This window comes from Embiotoca jacksoni, unplaced genomic scaffold (assembly GCF_022577435.1).
Source record: "Embiotoca jacksoni isolate LCO1_2020_lvr unplaced genomic scaffold, fEmbJac1.0.p SCAF_22, whole genome shotgun sequence".
NCBI lineage: Eukaryota > Metazoa > Chordata > Actinopteri > Embiotocidae > Embiotoca > Embiotoca jacksoni.
This window is the reverse complement of record NW_027185363.1, coordinates 1,278,318-1,298,734: the sequence shown is the minus strand read 5'-3', so window position 1 is coordinate 1,298,734 and position 20,417 is coordinate 1,278,318. Positions and strand designations below refer to the sequence as shown.

Sequence of the window (20,417 nt, the reverse complement as noted above, 5' to 3'; positions counted from 1 at the left end):
TCCAATCATCCTGCTTTTAATACAAAGTCAAGATACAATATCTACATCTATGGTTTGAAAGGAAAGAACAGGTACATAAGTGAGGGGGATGGCATCATCAGAGCTGGCCCTCAATACATTTCTTATCATGTTTTTGTGTGTTCCTTTTATATTTCTCTTGACACAATAATCCATTAAAAATCGAAGGAATAACATATTTCATATATGTCAAACATTGTCAAGACTTCTGGACCACACATAGAGTTTGTATGAGAATAATTTCAGATTCAAACAATAACTTTTGAAGGTGTGTAAAGTGTGTAGCTAGGCAATTCTTACCCTTTCTCTGTCAAAAATACACTTGCTACCATGTGCTTCCAGGCAAACTAAACATCAGCAGCTTGTCAGGAGGTTTTCACTGAGAAGTCTGCTCTATACATCTAATTTCTCTGATGCCCTTTTACACCTATCCCAGTGGGCTCTGTTGCTATGATCCCACTGCTGCTGTTGCTATGTAGGTTGAGTGGGAGGAGGGCATCAAAAGGGCGTCACTGTAAACTTAAACTAGTTCTGCCTCTATTGTACATCTCTAGCTAACTAGTTGGACATCAGTAATCAGTATCAAATAGCACCCTACACAGAGGGCATACTTTATAATAGTAAAGCAAATAAAAAAAAGCACCAAAACTGACCATTAAAAATGAAAACAAACTATGACAATATCATACTTTAACATTGGCTCGCAAAAGAAACAAGTAAACAACATCGTTTGCGGTTATAATTGCTATAAATCTCAAATAAATAAAAACAAAAGTAAAAAGTAACAAAATAGAATAATAAATATCTTTAAAAATCATATGAAATAAATATGACAAAGTGAACAATAACAATAAGGCTTTTTTGCGACAATAAGTACTACATCACATCCAATCCCACATTATATCTTGTGCTCAGACGTATGCAACTGTACTGTATAGGACTCCAATGATTGACTGTATGTACAAAATTGTTGAATTTGCCCAAGATGTCTGATAGAACGGAACATCGCTGTGCTCTTTAATCACGACGTGGGACCAATTATGATAATATGTCAAATTAAGAAAAGATATACACTGATATCAAGGACTTGTGTATTTGTACTGGAGTTAGACAGAGGGGGAAAACATCAATTGGTAAAGTCGGGATGTTCTATACAGAGGGAACAGAGAGAGAGACATTTTAATGTGGTTTAAATGGAGGTGGGAAAAGGGGGGAGAGGACTGCTGAAAGTGAGCAATTCACCACTGGCTCTGAATATTTTCTGGATTTCTGTCATTATCTTTCGCTGCCAGTAGCCTTGACTTGCAAAAAATATATGAGAAGGATTTAACTGCAAAGTGGTGCAATTCAAGTAGGGATGCTTCAGCGGAGGAAGATAATCAGGAAACAACTTTCATCCTCAAGTGAAGATAACGTACAACAATGAAAGTTTAGCACACAATGCATGAGTGTTTAAGCAGCGTGTTGAAACACAAGAAAAGAAAAAGTCAGCATAAGGCAGAGACATACAGTAAAAACACAAAAATCTACAGAAATGGACTGCTTTAAAACTTGAGTGAAAGAAATTGACTTCTTTCATGAGCTTCTCTTTCAGTGAGCCACTGCTGAACTGAAACAATGGGACTGACATCAAGAGGAGCGGAGCCGGAGGATGAACAAGGACTACGCAAATAGCAAGCAAGCTTTGTTGAATGAAGAGTGCACTGGACTACAAGTGTAAGCCCAGTAAAGGATATGGTGGGCTCTAATCACTGCCCTGAGGAGAGCTGTTACTCAGTGAGGACTCGATTGAGAGTGTGCGTGCGTGCGTGCGTGCGCGTGCGTGCGTGTGTGCGTGCGTGCGTGTGTGTGAGAGAACTGATCTTTTACCATATTTTAAGAGCGGTCTCTAGTCTGGCTTTGTGTTATGCTGGATGACAGAAGGAGCCATCTCTCCTTATAGGCCACAGTTCATGTTCACGCTGCATGGTTTCTCTTGGCACTGTGCATTGGGGTAAATGAGCATCCACATGGTTCTCCAACAGTCCTCGGGGTGGTGAGTCCATACTGTAGGCTTCTGCTGCGGCATAACCTAGTCTTTTGCTTTAAACTACAGGACTACCTGTGGTAGCAGTAGACACCTTTGAAATAGACTAACAGACACATAGAAATGTTCACCTTTACACTTTGTAACCCCTTTAGTACACCAAACCAATAGATACAAAGTTGAGGATAAAAAGCCCATTGAGGGTGCAGCAAATATCCAGGCTCTTTGTGTGTTTTTTTATTTTTATTTTTATTTTTTTTTTAAATCTTTTTCTATTTTATACACATAGAGTATCATAATTCCTTTTCAGAAGCCATTTGTATTTCACTGGTTCATATTGGAGATAGCTGACCACAACACACATGTATTATACGTCCTTCACACTGGAACACTGAGGTAAGTTATATGGATTACACATGGATAGTCTCCACACCCACCGGTTCCTCAGGGAGACTCCTGATGAGCGTGGGTGCTGCTAGACAGAGATTTCTTGTTTGCCGTTTTTGTTGCTTTTTGTCCTTGTTGGTGTATAATTCGTCTTTGAATCTTGCTCCCGGAAAAAAAGGTTCAATGTTCACGTTATTTCAGGCCGTCTTTCCCTTGTGTCACTTGTTGGTTTGTTGGTGGACCTCGAAGCAGAAAGATGGATGCATGGTTGTCTCTTCTCTTACGTTGCATAGTGGTCGAAGCTACCCAGGTACTCGAGGGCAGCCTGGTAGCAGAACTGGTATTCATCCTGGGTGAGATAGAAGGACAAAATTTTTTTACATTAGCCATGAAGAGATATGAACTTCCTGTTTCCTGCATGACTGCTCAAAACACCTATCTAGAGTTCATTTCAAAGCTGATATTTTGGAAAGATTGTTGGATCCTGACTTTATGTTGGGAATGCTGAGTGTCATATCTGAAAAATTCAATTATGAATATGCATAACAAGCAGAGCATGTCATGTTTACAAATTGACATTCACACTCTGCCTTCAGTGCTACACAACGTTCTGATTAGCCAAAAAGGAGTTCTGTGATTCTGCACTCTATGGTTATTCCTCAAAGACCGAGATGTGTGAGACACAAACTGAGACTGAATTTCAAGATCTGAATTTGAATTGTGAGAGCTGAATGTGGGAGTATTACAGATTTGAGACGGCAGTTTCAGAAAAAAATATTGCAATTTTATCATATAACATTCAGTTTCAAGTTTATTGAAATTCACTTATGAATTTAATAGATTCAATTTAAAATGATGCTCCTCAGATTCAGTTTTTCAATGCAATTATGTTTTTCAAATAAATTTTTTTTATGCTATTCAAGTTGGGAAATTCAAATTCCAATTTAAATGATTTAACTTCAGTTTCAATCGGGGAATTGCTTTCAGCTGTGTCAAGATAAAAAAAAAAAATGCACCAACAAAGCACCTGGTCACTCCTCAGTTTATGGGTGGAACTAGATTTGCTATTCAAATAACCTGGGTTGGATGGAAACATTGAAAATTGAGTCGGTGAGACAGTAGTAAAGATACTTGTGTTGCACCTGCCGCCGCTGTTGGCCAAGTGTAAAACAAGAGCCCAAAGTTTAATGCAGGTAAACTTTCCTTTATATAATCAAATTGTCACAAGTGGCAGCAGGTCACCTTTAATATAATATTAAAGTAAAAGAAGGATTGCTTCGACCAGCACCATTACTGTGCTGTACCTGTACTGTCACTGTGTCTCTACAATGCTTAACCAATCGGTTTTTACCTCAGTCTGCACCATGGCTGGTCTCTGTGTCCGCAGCATTTTGACAGTCTGGAAGATGTCCACCGCCCCTTCGTAACGCATCCTCTCCAGGACAATACTCAGAGTGATGAAGACACCTGTCCGCCCCACGCCAGCACTGCAGCCATAAAGGAAAGCATTTACCTGAGTTTTACAGTGTGTCACACCTCTGATAACAAAGTGCTACACTTTGACAAAGCTGCTGCAGTCATTGTGCAATCGAGAGTTAAATTAAAATGTATTTTAATTAACAATGTCAAGTTTTTTCACGAGCTGGAACAACTGCTTACCTGCAGTGAACGCTGATTGGTCCATCCTGGCCAAACTGCTCCTTGGTTTTGTGCACTTGGCCAATGAAATCGATGAAGCCCTCCCCAGATTTGGGCACACCCTGCTCTGGCCAATCAGTGAACTGGAACTGACGCACCGTTCGTGACTGGCCATCCTGAAGGAGTGTGGAAGTGGTAAAAACAATGAAAAGACAAAGTTGACCTGAAAGTCGATCTAACATCTTTTCCACACGTCAAAGTGTTTATAATAAAATATATAGTTACTGTTTATGCAAAGTAAGGATTTCAAAATGACTATTTACTGAGCTTTGTCTTGCTGTATTGATTGAGGAGTGAGACGTTGCCAGGCAATATCCTTTTTTCCTTCTAATGATTACTGTTACCTGACCCTGGATCAGTGGCTGTGGTTAACTTAAAGCTTCAACGTCAGTACGTCTGCTATTGTCAGCCACTCAGTAGGCAATTACATCTTTTCTCTTCTGCTCAGCCTTTCTGACTCCCCTTTAATGGAGATCAATAGAGCATCTGTCAACGTGGCGTCAGTGCAGGACAGGCTTAACTGGAGTTATCTATGACAGGCACATGAGTGCGCGTGAACGTGCACGCACGCACACACACACACACACACACGCACGCACGCACGCACGCACGCACGCACACACACACACACACACACACACACACACACACCCGCTGTCAAGGTAATCTGGAGACAGCACAGTTGAATGAGTAATCCGCAACGTCTTGTCAATAATGCTGATCTGTTGTGTACACGCATTCACATACAAAACACACACAAACCAACACACACCACAGGTCGATAGGACATGCTCTGCGCCACTGACTTCCTACAGCGCTGATGGAACAGAGTCGAAAACAGTCAAGGAGCGAGATGTTGCACAGGAGAACACGTCTTTAAACTCCCAGACAGTGTGAACCCACCCTGGCATCTGTAACTTTGAACTCTCGGAGGATGTACTGAGGCATGTTGTACTCCGCCATGGGATCCACCACAAAGTATTGATACCTGGCTGAGCGCTCGGCGGGCCAGTACTGATGACACTTCTCCTGACAGAGCAGAACACAAAAAAAGTATTGATTGAACTGAACTGAAACGTTACAAGACCTTTTATTTGTTGCACTTTGTGTGTGTGCGTTTTATTTTCTCCGTACCCGTCCCATTTCTCTCAACTTAGTCAGCATGACTACTATGGTGGAGTTGTGTTCCCACAGCATCCTCCAGAAGTCCTCTGTTGTCTCAGCCAGTGGACCCTGGGTGGCAATGTAGCCTCTCTGCTGCCTACACACACACACACACACACACACACACACACACACACACACACACACACACACACACACACACACACACACACACACACACACACACACACACACACACATTATGTAGCCTCCTCCTCCCTTCATGCTCCATGTTTCTTCATCTGTCAAGCATCAGACTGAAAAGGGGGTCAGGCCTCAGGCAAAAAGAGGAACACTCAAAACATGTGCGTACGAATGAATGCTTTGCTATGAATGCCTGAATCATCAGAAAGTCGTCAGCGTGCGTCCCCTTCACAGGGACCGAAGCACTGAGACAAACAGTGGGCGCATGTATACAGTAATGACAGATCTGACAGGACGTGACAGGTGAGAGCAGTGTGGTGAAAACCTATCCAACCCATTCACTCATCAAGTCATCATCATCGGAGGACGGGGGGAGAGGAGGGGGCGGGAGGGTCAGGTCATATTAGTGTTCGCAGGAGGAAAACATACCTGTATCCGTCGATGTAACTGGCGTTGATGTAGTCGGAGCCCTCCAGGCCTCTGATTGGCTGGAGACACACGCGAGTCGTTTCATAGGGCATGATGTTGACCAGTCGGTTCTTGAATTTGTTGCAAGGCAGGTTGGCTGTGACAAACCGGGACGTGTGGGCTTTGGTGTTTGCCAGTCGCTAGATGGAGAGAAAATGAGCATGTAGGATAAATCTTTTTTTTTTAACTTCAAATGATATTATCGAGCAAATCACAATTGATTTTTCATGCTAGAATGCAAGATGTTCTGGATGATTTGGGACCCACTGGGTCGTGAATGAAGCAGTAGCTATAATCTTTAGGGCTGCAACTACATTTAATATAGATTAATCTGCCCAATATTTTCTCTATTATTTGATTAATTTATTTGTCCAAAAATGGTAGAAAATAGTTTACTTGTTTCCCAAGTTTCCCAGAGCCCAAGGTGACATTTAAATTTTTTATTTTTTATTTTGTTAAATCAACAATCCAAACCCCAAATAATAAAATTTGTGTCAAAGAAGCAAGACAAACAGAAAACACACATTTTAGAACACATACTAAGTCTTTGAAATTTTCGGGACACTGACCAATCAATTAAATTGACTAATTGTTTCAGCTTTATTAATCTTTGCCTTTTTTTTTTTGTTGCCAAATCCTCAGTGGTGTAATCTTTTCATACCTCTAAAAATATATTCAGGAATGATTTTAGAGGCAACAATGGACTCTAGTTTAACCTCTCACATACACACGCAGCCAGTGACATTGTAAACAGACATTTTTTTTTTCATTTCAAGCCCAAGTTTCTATGCTACAGTACTTTTTAAAATATCAGAATATAATTTATTATGCCACAATATTTTCCATCCATTTCATTTTAATACTTTGCAGCCATGCGAAACTGCCCCTGGCCTCGTCCCTACCTTAAACTCTAGCTCCATGCCGGTGACATGCTCTCCACTCTCCACCTTGGACAGCTTCTGCATGTAGGAGTACAGACTCCTGGCGGCCACCTCAGTGTTCCCGCAGGCCACAGCCTCCAGCAGGGACTCGTGTATGAAGCTGTATTGGTCTTCTGTTTGCACCATGTAGTTCCTCTGGGAGCGCATCAGGGTCACGTGACCGTAGATGTCCACAGTGCGCTCGTGTCGAATGCGCTCCAGCATGGCATCGATGACGATAAAGCAGCCAGTGCGACCAACACCAGCACTGATAGAGTGGGAGATATTTTTTTTTTTTTTATATTTCATTTAATAGGAATAATTCAACATTTAGTGAATTTTTTTTTTGGCTTTCTGGCTGAGAGTTAGATCAGAAAAGTACTCCTCTCAGGTCTGTCCGATAAATGTGAAGCTAAAGCTGATTAGCTAAATTTAGCCCGAAGACTCAAAATTAACTAGACTAACAGCTCTTCTGGAGCTCACTAATTAACACATTTCAAATTGAAGTGTAAAGAATTGAAGTGTAAAAATCAAAAACTTCAGTTAACTAGGTTAGGTTAGTTAATATGCACTGGACTACTTCTTGGCCAGGTGCAGTGATGAAATCTTCTCACCAGGAGGATTCAAACAATGGTGACTGCAGGGAGTTTAGTGTTGCGCTTGGCAAAGAAGCTGTTCCCAATATTACCACCCACAAATCCACACCTTTCCATTTGTACACTTCGGTTTTTGTACCGAAGTGTGACTTAGTGCCGGATTTTCTCACATTTGCATTGAGTCAGGCTAGCTGCTAAATTAACCATTACCTCACTGAAACTTCACAGTCATGATGAAAATAGCACCGATCTTCGCATTTAACTCTCTACGAGAAAGATAAACTTGTATGTGTGCGTACCTGCAGTGAGCAATGATGGGTCCGGCATCAGGAGGGTTGCATGCTTTGACCCTGCGGAGGAAGTTGAGGAAGGGGGTGGGATACTCTGGCACACCATGATCTGGCCAGGCCGTGAACTGGAACTGACGCACCTCTCTCCTCTCACTGTTTCCACTCTGATATTAGAAACAGGAAGGAAAAATTATACTTTACAGAAGTCATAACTGTCTGTACGCACATCATGAATTTACGGCAACAGAGTCTTGTTTGTTTGCTAGCGTCATTATTATTGAATCACAAGGGAATAGAAAATTTGATTGAGTAAACGGTACTCAGAAATTTCTCTGTTAATCACGACTCCTTTATAATTCCTTTCAGTAGTAGGCGGATTTGAAAAGATCATAAATAATAGAAAATCCTATACACTGTACCTTCTCTACAAAAAAAGACTCTCAGTTCTGAATATTTTATATGCAATACTTTCTACTGTATGACATTTCTCCTAACTTGACGTTTCACAACACATCAACAAAAATGTAGAGAAGCGGTGCTACATTTGGAAGCTACAGTTGGCCTAGTTTCTGTGTTTGTAAGTAGGCCACAGAGGTACGCCAGTCTGATGGTCCTAGATTAGCCCTGTGCTATAAGAAACTGCTCTGCTTCCAACAGCGATCAAATCTCAGCGCCTGACACGGGGAGGCTGGCCTGGTTTGAACGCTCCACGCAGCCCAGACTAATCTATTATCCTACATGTGTCCACATGCGCCGCTCGCTCTGTGACGGAGGAAACTCATGATTACTCCAGTTGCTCCTGGTTCCAAAGTGCAAGCTTGAGAGATCAAAGCAGTTTGCAGTGGATATGGCAGTGAAGTTAATAGAGGTGAGGGCAGAGCGATGAGGTAAGGGTGGATACAGATGGAACAGGACGCTTGAAGAGGGAGAAAAAAAAAGAGCAAAATAATTTACCTTATGCAGTGAAAAGGTGCGAACGCAGAAAGTGGCCAGCTCCATTGTGTCCAGCAGAGAGACCTGAATCATCCCATATGTCTCTGTGCCACGACTTGGCCAGTACTGATCACACTTTATCTGCAAGGATAAAGGAAAAACAGCATCATTGTTTCTACTGCTATGACTGTTTTCAGACAGGACAAAAGCAACACTCTTGTTCACTCTGATCAGATTTGTTTACACACAGACTTTTCAACTATAAATTGCAGCTAAGGCAGACACTTCAGGTAATGAAAATTGTGGATGAGGGTCAGTGGGTGAGGGCCTGCTTTCCTACCCGTGACTTCTCCTCCAGACGAGTCATCATGACGACAGAGGCGGCCCGCTGCTCCCACACCATCCTCCAGAAGTCCCCGAACGTTTCCGCCAGTGGGCCCTGGGTAGCGATGTATGCATTCTGCTTCCTGTAGCCATCAATGTAGTTGGCGTTGATGTAATCGCTTCCAAGGATACCTGCAAAACGAGACACTTGTGAGACTCATGTTAAACTGCAATCTGCATAAGGAGGCATAATAAATTAACCTTGGTGTACGACATCAAACGATCTAAAGAATTGGTTGTTTCTGGCAGCCGTGGCCTCCGAAAGGCAGGCTGCTGGATGACTAGCGGACGACAACAAACAAACAAACAAACAAGACTCTGTTGCCGTAAATTCATGAGCTCCAGATCAAATCCATTCCCCTCGTTCTTGTTCTGGAGGAGTGCTGGCTGCACTTGAATGCACTCGCGCTGTTTGTCAGTCTCATGTCGCTGCACACAGCCGGTCTCCAGCACTGTTTGCAATTTCAGATTTCATCCATCACGCTGCTCTACCAAACCCCCCCCCCCCCTCCCCCACACACACACCCCCTGAACTCGAATATGCTCTCCCATCGGAAACTCTAAACATCTTTAACTTGAGACTCATTTCCAGCTAATCCTCACCTTCAATGGGAGTCAGGATGACTCTGGTGTGGTCGTATGCGATGACGTTAGCGTAGCGGTTTTTGGGCTTGTTAACCTCCAGGTTGGAGTGTTCCCAGGTGAACTGCTGACTGGGGTCGATCGACTGGAAAGAAGCGGCAAAGACACATTCATTTTGTGGGGCGGTATATTTTCATAATGCATTTTAGGATAATGGAAAGAGAGTGCTTGGTAATGTGGGCAAGTTACAGCAATGAATTGCACTACTAAATAAATCATGAACATATAAGCCTGCAAACAGATAAACAAAAGTCAAATCACATTTGCTTTATGAATCGAAGCCTTAACAGGCTTAACATCTCTAAAAAATAGGGATGTTATGTCTTTACTTATATGGGATGATAATGCAATTCTCACCTCGTACTCCTGGGAGAGTCTCAGGTTGTCGTTAGCTTTCAACAGCTCGATGTGCTCAGCCAGCTCGCTGATGGGTATGGGAGGATGGCTCATCATTCCTACAATACAACAAGGGTCAGAGGTGCACCGGGTCCGAGGAGATGCACACTAAAGCTGAATAACCCAAATTACTGCAGGTCGACATCACTCATATGCAAAGATGTGAAGATAATTATACAATCAGACAACATCACATATCATTAAGGAACATGCTGAGGCAGAAAATCAATTTTGATCCATGTGCGAGGACAAAGTGAGGCGAGAGTTGTTTGTAAATTGTTTTTCTTTGATAAATTGCTTTCTCTGATCAGAGAAGCAGCGACTCAGAGAAAACAAACACACACACAGAACACTAATTAGGAGGGTTGCACACACACACACACACACACACACACACACACACACACACACACACACACACACACACACACACACACACACACACACACACACATACAGAGGAAGAAACCTATGCCTCCTACAGTCATTTCTTTGCACAGCTGGAGTGAGAAAAGAGAAGCGATAGAAATCCACTCTCGATTCGGAAAGCAAATGGGTGCAACAATAAATCAAAGTAACACTGCTATTTGTACAATAAACACAATCCATAATGCCAAAGTCAGAATGCATCTTTGATGTTTCTTGAAACATTATTCATGTCGATGCCCCAGGGAAAGCATTTCAGTCATTCTTCTGCTGCCATCAAACCGAGGCTCAGCTCAATGCTTATTTTCCTCTGCACACTGGCACTGCAACACCCCACAGGTAACCACGACAAAATGCTCCTGTCACGACCAAGATGACCTCAGATAGCATCAGACGGTTTTGTTGAAAACAAATTTCATCGGTGCCGAGCATCTCAAAAGCACAAGAGAGGAGAAGTGGGCGAGGAGGGAGCTTCAAGGTTCCTGCACCACGAGATAAAAAAATTGTGATGATGAAAGCCGGCGTGCGATATATGTGGGGTTTTTCTTTGGAAGATGTAAAAATAAAACTCTTCATCTACTGATTAAAAAAAAATGTAGTCTCTTTGACCTTTTATGTGCATCCTGGCAGCCGCTAACCTTTCTCCATGGTGGCACATCTCGCCACCTTTTCAACAAAGACTTTGTAACGTTTCTATAAACTGCAACCATGAAAATATACTGAGAACAGTGATTAAATTCCTTCAGGTCATGAGTTATTTGGATGTTGTTTCCAGAGTGGAAGAAGTGAAAGCGAAGCGTTATCGGCCCGGTGCCACGGCCAACACAGCTGTGTTGTTAGATCTCACTCGGCAGGGGGTGTGGAGCGGGAAAATCCACAGAGTTACTTCAAAGTTGGGCTTTAGTTTGCTATACTGGTGAAAACAGAACCAATTCCTTTACAAATGACCACAAGTAACCCACAACACACCTTTTGATGTATCATTTTGAGCTCTAAACATACAAGACTGATGAAACAGATTTGTGTCTGTTCTGGTGCTGCTATCTGCAGCTTGGCATGTGGAATGTGGGCGAGTGGAGATGATCAGATTTTGTCACACCGTTATGACTCAGCACTGACTGTACTACCTGGGCAGCGGCCATTTTGATCTTAGGAAGCTGCCAGGTACATGTTGGCTGTGAAGCGGAGGCGAAATTTCGAAATCTTGTCTGCCTATTCTTACCAAGGATAAAATTAGTTGCATGAATATTTCATTTAAACAGTAAGCAATTGGAAGTAGACTCTATTATGCAAATACAAAGTGTGTGTTTGGGTGCTTCTTACCAGGCGTCTGGAAGTTGATGCGCCTCATCTCCACTGGGTCTGTTGGGTGATGGGCCATCATCTCTGCGTTGCTCAACAGGCTCTTGGTTCCCGGTTCAGAGTCTTTGCGCTTGCTGCTCAGACACCGAAAAGTCAAATGAGCAATTAGCACATGCAAACAACCAGGGACAGAAAACCAGACTCACTGCTGACACATCATTAGCATGACTACTTGATTCAAGTAAATAGTGCATTAAAAGATATGGTGTTTTACAGCTTTGTATAAGTTTCCCGTACAACAGCTGGTATCATGTAATTACTGCGGGTTAAAACGAACAAAGAGCTTGACATTGGCTTAATCTTACCTGTCAGGTTTGCTGCTTCCAGTGAAACAAGAGCAAGGCGAGGAATAATTAGAGGAAGAAAAGGAAGGAAACAGACAGGCTGTTAGAGACCAAAATCAATATCTTGCATTTGTATTCAAAAGCCTGATGGCTTGCAGCACATATCACAGGCCTACAGCGGGGTCGGACTGTTTGACGGCTGTCTGAGGGCAGAACGAACTTCTAAATTGGAACAAATTTGATGAAATTTTTGTATTTGTGGGAGAGCAACTGAAGATTAAACAAATCTGGTTCAGGGAACATCAGCGGCAGCCGCAAGCAGAACACAAGCACCAGACGATGTATGTTGTGTAAAACACATCAGTGAGTCACACTGGGTGACATGTTATTTAATTACAATTAGCATTGGCACTGTAGTTTACTCTGAGTCAGCCCATCATACACAGTCCTGCTGCTGTAAGCACTCACTCGAAAAGCAAATCCAATGCTGAAAATTGTCCCCAACGAAGACATTATTGGCACTCATTTGAGAAGTGTTTGTTGAAAATTACAGGGCCCAGATGTTTTAGATGAATGTCTCACTTATCTGTGGGACATTTAACATTTACATATTCTGGAAGTGTGAATGGGTTTGGGCTGAGAGCCACAAAAAGGCCAGTTATTGATATTGTGAAAAATATAGAATAAAGCCAGTCTTATCCTCCACAGGTCATAATCAAAGCTTGCTTTGGCATTTACCTGGTGTACCCAACAGTCTGAGTAGTGACATTTTGTTTTTATGAAGTTCGACCCACTCACTTTTTGTAAAGGAGGATGGCGATAACGATGCAGATGATGAAGACGACAGCCAGGACGGGTCCCACCACCCAGATCAGACCATCACCTGCATCAAAGGGCTGCGGGTCTGAGTCCGGGGCAATCACTGGGTCTGTATAAGGGCTGGCCACGTACATCTTCTGTAAACAAACATGCAGGAACAGAGCCAGGAAAATTGTGTAAGACCCTGGAAGTGCTGGTGTTTTTGTTGATAAATGATCATTAACATGGCGTCTCCGAGGGTTTTACTTTTCTCGGGAGATATAATAACATGAACAGCTGACATTAATAACAATACATTATATTTGTATTGCGCTTTTCAAGATACTCAAAGACACTTTACAGGTTAAAGTGATCAAAGCAACATTATAAAAGTATAAATCACACAACATTAGTCACATTAAAATCCATCAATAACAGTCAAGACAATTTAAATCACACATTAAAAGCAACTCTAAAAGGGTAAATTGTTGTACTGAATTAGGTTATTCAGTACAACAATTCCACAAACTATGAGCCAGGAAAAAAGGTGTATAATGAAATCTAACGCTCTTTTTTTAATTTATTTTTTAAGTAAACATTCAAGCATGACTTATTTTTATGAAAGGGCTGGTTACCCTATGATCATAATAGTATCCCTCGTTTCTTCTGTCTATATGCTGCAGTGTCCTTCGGCAAGACACCGAACCCTAATTTGCTCCTGATGGTAGGCAAGTACCTTCACAGGGCAGCTGTGTTGCTATTATTGTGTGAGCGTTTTTTTGAGTGGTAAGCGGTGTAAAGCGCTTTGAGACTGCTATGGTGATAAAATGCTGTATTAGTGCAGACCATGTGCATACGTGTGTGAGATTATATTTGATCTGTCTTTGACATTAAAGACAACATTTAAAGAATGTACATAAGCTTATTGATGTTTTAACTGTTGCCTTCTTGTTAGTTAAGAAGGTCTTTTGAAGAGCATCTCTTGGGCTAAAAGCAATCCTTATAAAAAAAGAAAAAAAAATCTAATAATAAAAAAAAAAGAAACAAAAATCAAGTTAAATTCAAGTTGTATATTTATGTCTTTTCCAATTTAAATGCACATACAAAACCAGCAGAGCACAAGGTAATATCTCTTCCACTGCCACAGTAGGTACACTCACTCTTTATTAGCGGTGGTGATGGAGGAACGTGAAGGTTATTGCCTTTTGCTTACAACACTTTGACTGACGGGAATTTTATTGTTTTAGCAGCCAGGCCATATTGATTACGATGTATAGTGACAGCCTGCGGCAGGGAAACACAGGCGTGGGGGGGGCAAAGAGGGAGTGGTTATAAAACAACAAAGGGAAAGAGACGGGACGTAGTGGCTCTCGTACCCCGGTTGTGGAGTTCAGCTCAGCCAGGATGAAGAAGACGTACTCCTGGCCGGGCTCCAGAGCTCGGTTCTCAAAGCCTCCGTAGTCCAGCTGGTCCCCCAGGGTGAAGAAGGCCGGTAGGGTGGCAGGTGTGAAACGGGCTGTGAAGTAAGCCCTGCGCAGGTCCACCTGCTTCTGCTGTCGAGAATCCCTCTGCCTTTGACTGATGTCTTTTAACAGCTGTGAGATGGAGAGAGAAGAGGAAGACAACAGACAGGGAGAAGATACCGACAAGAAAAATTAGACTTTCCAATATCGATGACTAATGTTTAAACACTGATATTGAAATAAAAAGGGTAAGCATTGCCAAGAGTGTTTAGAGATGGGATTGTGTGTGTGTGTTTATAGGTCTTTTCCCCCTTCCAGGCTCAGACATCGGTGGGTGCCATCATTGTTGTGGTTCTCACCTCCTCTAGGTCCATTTCATCTGGGCTCTTGAGGTGTCTGATGACGCCGCGGGCTTTTCGCAGCGGAACCACAACAACATAAACATTCCTGTGGGAGCAAAAGAGGATGAATAACATAACACCAGCTGCACTCACACAATAACAAACGGTCGCTAACTATTTTCATGTTTCCCTGGCAACTTGTTGCACTACACAGCGGTATCTTAACATCTTATCAGTCATGTACTGTTATCATCATGCCCCCCATTGTTGCAGGATGTAATCGTCTGACTGAAGAACAGCGAGGCGGATGATTTCAATACAGCAGTAAGTCAGATGATTGAAATAGTTGTCATGGCTACAGAAGACATGGCGCCGATTTCATGGACATCTAAAACGCAATCTTTCAGTCTCACTTGACAGGAGTGCGAGTTTCCAACGATGGCAAAATTATTGTGACAGTGGTTTCAGTGTCACGGGTGTGGTCGATCTCAGGGCGGCGGATAGTGATCGGTGGGGATGTCTTGGCGGTAATGCGGTGGCGGAGGCCTCCCATGTTGCCCTCAGGAGCGGTGATTTTAAAGTCATAGCTGGTGTCAGGCTGAAGGTTCGGGATGACTGCCTTTCTTAGGCGAGCGTCCACCTCCATTTTCTGACGGTTATACTCCACCTGGAAGGAGGAAAAAGGTTGATGAGAAGACAATAATAAAGTCAAAGGCATGGATGCTAATTTATATAAAGTGTGTTAATGATATCCTAGAGTACTTTAAAGCTGCCAAAATAAATTTATTTATTTATCAGTACACAACCTTGGCAACCCTGAATAAAGCTTTCAAGGGTTTGTTGGGCAGTTTGCACCATATTTGAAGGGAAAATTTTTAAATATATTAATTAATTTTCTTGCAAGAGTTAGATGAGAAAATCAATACCACACCTACTGTAAAAATAAAGATAGAGCCAAAGGCCAACCAGATTATTTTAGCATAAATAATAGATGCAGGGACAAAACAGCTAACCTGGCTCTGTCCAACAGTGAAAAAACTGCCTCTAAATTAACGAGATTCATCTTCTTTGTTTAATCCACACAAAAAACTAAGTTTGAAAATGACACATCATTGTTTTGGTGACAGATTATGTGCCAAACTATTTTTGGCCAGGACCAGTAGCCTGGCAACCAATGGAAACTCCAGGAAGTTACTGGGCCCAGCCAAAAAATAGCAGAGTAGATAACTACTATAAACTTTTTTTCCCTGAATTAAGTAAATGAGATACATGTTGATTAGTGAGGTGCATGTGGGCGGCTTTGGCAACATATAGTAAATGTTCATTGGTATTTAATTCATAGTTCATAGAATTTTACATAAAGCCAGCCCTCTGTGGGTGGAACTATATATGCTCAGGGGTATATATATCCACTGTCGGAAGTACTATTCAGGTTGGAGTCATGCATACTAAAAATACAGAAAACTACTAAAAAGCCAGGTTTTATAAAGCATGAGGACTCTGCAAATGTTACATCATAATATGACATACAGTAAAGCGATAGGAGTTGCTGCTCTCTGGAAACTCCCATGTCAGAAGAACACTGGTCTTAGTTGCCAGGTGGACAGAGAAATTCCTCGGCACATCTGGGGAAGCAAACAAACAAACAAAAAAGTCACTCGTGATAAGCATCTTATTCAAATCAACCGATCCTCTGCTTTCCCAGTGCAAACCTGTAAAAATGGAGAACAGTGTGATCTGTTAAGGGGGTAAGGATACATGATGGTTAGGAGGATGGGCAGGTGATGAGGAAAGTGAATGAGAGAGTAGTAAGTAGAAGTAACAGACAGATTGGCTGCAGGAATGTGACATGCCACGTTGTCGGAGTGTAAGGCTGTGTTTGTTCAACTCAGAATTCAACATGTCAGCAAAGGCTTCGGAAAAGGTGGCAGTGAAGGTCTATCAGATAAAAGAGCTTACCTGCAGATACCGCACCAGACGCCCGTTTTCACTTCAAATCAGACTGAACACTTACCTTCTCTATTAGATACTGTATATTCAAGCTCTGTATTGACTTTTACCTGAGGGTTTGTGATAAGCAGTGCTCTCGAAGCAAACATCCATTAACATTCAGCCTGCTTCCACTGGTTGTGAAGGGTAGGTGATGGAGGTATAAGTGAGTGAGTGGAGGAGATTGGGGGGAGTAGTCGTGTTCCACCCGACTTTGCAGTTCTCAACTTCTCTGAGGTGGACTGGTGAAAGGCAGACCTGTAAGAACTGGCCCAGACTTCATTTAGTTTAGTGTTTTGGAGTGAAATCCACAGCAAGGGGAGATGTGAAGTTGAACCAGTGCTTAGAAGCTGAATGGTGTTCCCAAGGCCTGAGGCCAGCCCTACCTGTTTCAAAGGCCAGGGTGAGGCACACCAGAGGTGGGCTGAAGGGGCCTGGCCCTGCCTTGTTGTGGGCTCTGAGCTGCACCTCGTAGGATGTGCTGTGATTGAGGCCCAGGATGGTGTAGCTGGACTCACTCGCTGGTAGTGTGATCAGCCATGGGGGAGCAGAAAGGGCTGGTAAGGCGTAGGGGGCTTGGTCAGCAGAGGGTTTGGAGCCTGCAGCCTCTTTGTAAGCTATAGTGTACTCTGTAATGACACCGTTACCCTCTTCTGAGGCAAGAGGCAACCAGGAGAACTGTAGGGAGCAGCAAGTGGCGTTATAAAAGTCAGATATTGTGGGGTGTCCTACGGGTGGAAACATGGGAACTGTTATTTCCTGCAGCACTACATCTCCGTAGCCCGCTCGGCTCTTTGCTGAAAGGACAAAGACGTAGGAGGAGCCTGGGGAGAGGTTTTCGACAGTGAAGTTTTTCTCGCGGCTCGTGAAATCCATTGTGGTGTCTAGAGAGGTATTCTTCAGGCCAAACTGTAGGTGGTAGCCCTGGATTTCCACTGGGGCCCCACGGCTATCAGAACCTGACTCAGAGCATTCTAGCGGAGGAGCCCACCGCACCACCACTGATGGACCTGATCCTGGACGCACCCAAAGGGAGGGGGGGCCGGGCACTGAAAATGAAAGTGTGGGCAGTGGAAAATCAGAATACATAAATCAGGACATATATCATTTCAATCTTGTAAGATAATTATAATTTATCTACTGCTGTCTCCTGGTGCAGCTCACTGTAAGATCAATTTTTGAGTATGCCACTAAATCCAGTGCACTGAACTGTGCACTGTATAGAGATATATGCTTACCAATCCCTGGGGTCTGCACCAGCTTGGCTTTGCTGTGTGCTCCATCCCCTTTGGTAGTATACGCAGCCACAGAGACAGAGTACAAAGTCTCTGCTTTAAGACCTCCCAAAATCAGCTCCTGAAGGAGAAAACACACATTAGCACCATCAAATACTGCAAACTTATCCCTTTCAATTCCAAATAATACAACAACAAATATGCATCAGGAAGAAATAATCAAAAAGTGAAATAACAGAGGCTAATCAAATCTGTGGTGGTCAAACTTAATGAAAATTGTAATGAATTGACAGCATTGTGCCGTATTTATTAATAGAGAGTTCATTTATAATGAAAAGAGAATGGGGAGTCTGCACTCACATATTGAGTCGAGTCATCCTCCTCCATCTTATCCCACAGACGAGACACGCCCCGCAGGCAGCCGAGACAGACGAGAGAAGGAGTGAGTCAAAGGACCCAAAGGAGAGGAAGTTTAAGGATGTAATAGATGAACATCATTTAATAATTTAAATATTCACTTATGATGTCACCTGAGACTCATCCAATAACAGGTCTTTGATCCGGGGAAGGTTGCGTGATTCACCGCTTTCTGCACGGTTGAAATGCACCTGGTAGCCACGGATCTGGCCTTGCCGCAACCGTGGCAACACTGAACGCCATGTGACTCTAAGTGCTGAGGAGTTGAGAGGCTGGACGTCCACCTGACGAGGGGCTGCACCAGGAACTAATCACGCACACACACAGACACACATGGCCAAATGCAGAATTAATTAAGTGACCAAATGTCCAGCGAGTAAATAATCAACTAAAGAATCAATACCGTTTAGAACTGATCTCTAGCTCTCACTCTTACCATCCTCGTCTGTTCTGCATAGTACAGCTGGGCTGTTGGGTCCAGTCCCCTTGGCAGTGGTGGCTGCCATGGTGATGTTGTACCAGCTCCATTTCTCCAGCCCCACTACCTCTGTCTGCCCTTGCTGGGCTGGGATAGGAAGCCCTTTCACCTCCAGGCCCTGACCACCGCCTCCTGCCCCAGAAACTCTCTGGTGCTTCAGCTCATAACCTGCCAACTCGCCATTCAGGCCCTCCATTGGAGGTGGCCTCCAACTTACTCTCAGCGAGGTGGAGCTGGCACTCTCGCAGGACACACCCTCTGGTGCGGCGGAGGGCTCTGATTGGACAAGGGGCAAGGAGAGCAGTTGGCAAAGAGTTTAGGAGAGACCCAAGAGCACAGGAATGAAAAAGCAAGAAAGGGGAAAAATACAAGCAAAAGGATAGGAGATAAGGATAAAAAAAAAAAAAAAAAGAGGAAACAATAAGAAATGAAGGTAAACTGAAGTGAAAGAGATAACACTGGGACATACATGACTCAGGCAAAAAAAGGGGAGCAACCATGTAATGTAAAGGCATAATGTTAGGCTTAGAGCCTAATGAAATAAACCAGAGACACGAGTATCGACCCTGAGTGGACAACTTAATTATACCCAAGGAGAATGTGCATCCGATAGCCAGTGATTATATTTTATCTTCTGGCTGGAGCTTGTGGTATAAAAGGATCCAGATTTATGAATGAAAAAAAAAATAAAGTCAGTCTTTCTCTCTGAAGCAGGAATGCACAGCTCACCGCACGGGAGCACAGACAAATATATACATTTCACAACAGCAGCCACCATGGTGGCATAATCCTTGAGTCCTCGGGATAATAGAGTGGTGTGAGACTTTCCACTGCTGACTACGTGAAGGTCTTGGGCTTCACAGCAGGAAGATAAAACAAACTAAAACAGATATCACACAAGGCCAAAAGGATTTAGGAGGCAGGTTAAAAAAAACAACAACAAAAGCACAGGGATCCTGGGAAAGAAAGGCACTCAGACGGATATTGAAAGTCAGGCTAGAATGATGAATTGCACACTAGAATTGAATCAAAAGTAGGCTTGGATATTTACTGTGACAAACATGAGTAGAGAAACAAACACAAAACACAAACCTTCTCCACCACAGATGTACAAAGCGCAGGTATTACTCACCCTATATGATGCCATTTAAGTAACACACACACACAAAGGCCAATGTGGCCCAGGTGTCTGGCCGAGGTGTTTGAGCTCGGGAGTGTGTAGCATGTGTGTGGGTGTAATAGTCATAGCTGACAGGTTCAAGTATCTATCCACTCAGCCGTACAGCCACTGTTCTGTTGGCCTCAGGGGACAATCTAGATGTGCACCAAAGCTTGGCGATAACAAAGCGCACATAACCTCCCTGGGAAATGAATTCTGCTGCATGAAATACACTGCTTATCTAGCACCTTCCTTTTCCTGAATACCACCCCCTTCTTTGCCACCCACTGCGGTGTACCACCTTGGTCTCTCTTTCTTTATGGGGGTAAAGACTGAAAGCGTTTAGCACATTTTGAACTCAGCTCTCGTCTGCCTAGATTGTAAATACTTGACAAAAAC

The 20,417-nt window shown here is 43.1% G+C and overlaps 1 protein-coding gene across 1 annotated transcript in view; it reads right to left on the bottom strand.

The window, feature by feature from the left end:
- Positions 1-20,417, bottom strand: part of LOC138202812 (receptor-type tyrosine-protein phosphatase S-like) — a 69,266-nt gene continuing 48,849 nt past the window's right edge. Inside the window, exons 13-36 of the mRNA XM_069157095.1 lie at positions 18,818-19,135; positions 18,495-18,688; positions 18,325-18,351; positions 17,968-18,085; positions 17,116-17,778; positions 16,271-16,365; positions 15,154-15,407; positions 14,759-14,846; positions 14,313-14,531; positions 12,937-13,094; positions 12,160-12,174; positions 11,816-11,928; positions 10,028-10,125; positions 9,632-9,755; positions 8,985-9,160; positions 8,666-8,785; positions 7,721-7,875; positions 6,808-7,093; positions 5,867-6,045; positions 5,264-5,390; positions 5,033-5,158; positions 4,091-4,245; positions 3,783-3,918; positions 1-2,780 (exon numbers count right to left, since the gene is read on the bottom strand). Coding sequence (XP_069013196.1) covers positions 2,712-2,780; positions 3,783-3,918; positions 4,091-4,245; positions 5,033-5,158; positions 5,264-5,390; positions 5,867-6,045; positions 6,808-7,093; positions 7,721-7,875; positions 8,666-8,785; positions 8,985-9,160; positions 9,632-9,755; positions 10,028-10,125; positions 11,816-11,928; positions 12,160-12,174; positions 12,937-13,094; positions 14,313-14,531; positions 14,759-14,846; positions 15,154-15,407; positions 16,271-16,365; positions 17,116-17,778; positions 17,968-18,085; positions 18,325-18,351; positions 18,495-18,688; positions 18,818-19,135 — 4,013 coding nt within the window. The 3' untranslated portion in view covers positions 1-2,711. The remainder of the gene's footprint in view (positions 2,781-3,782; positions 3,919-4,090; positions 4,246-5,032; positions 5,159-5,263; positions 5,391-5,866; positions 6,046-6,807; positions 7,094-7,720; positions 7,876-8,665; positions 8,786-8,984; positions 9,161-9,631; positions 9,756-10,027; positions 10,126-11,815; positions 11,929-12,159; positions 12,175-12,936; positions 13,095-14,312; positions 14,532-14,758; positions 14,847-15,153; positions 15,408-16,270; positions 16,366-17,115; positions 17,779-17,967; positions 18,086-18,324; positions 18,352-18,494; positions 18,689-18,817; positions 19,136-20,417) is intronic.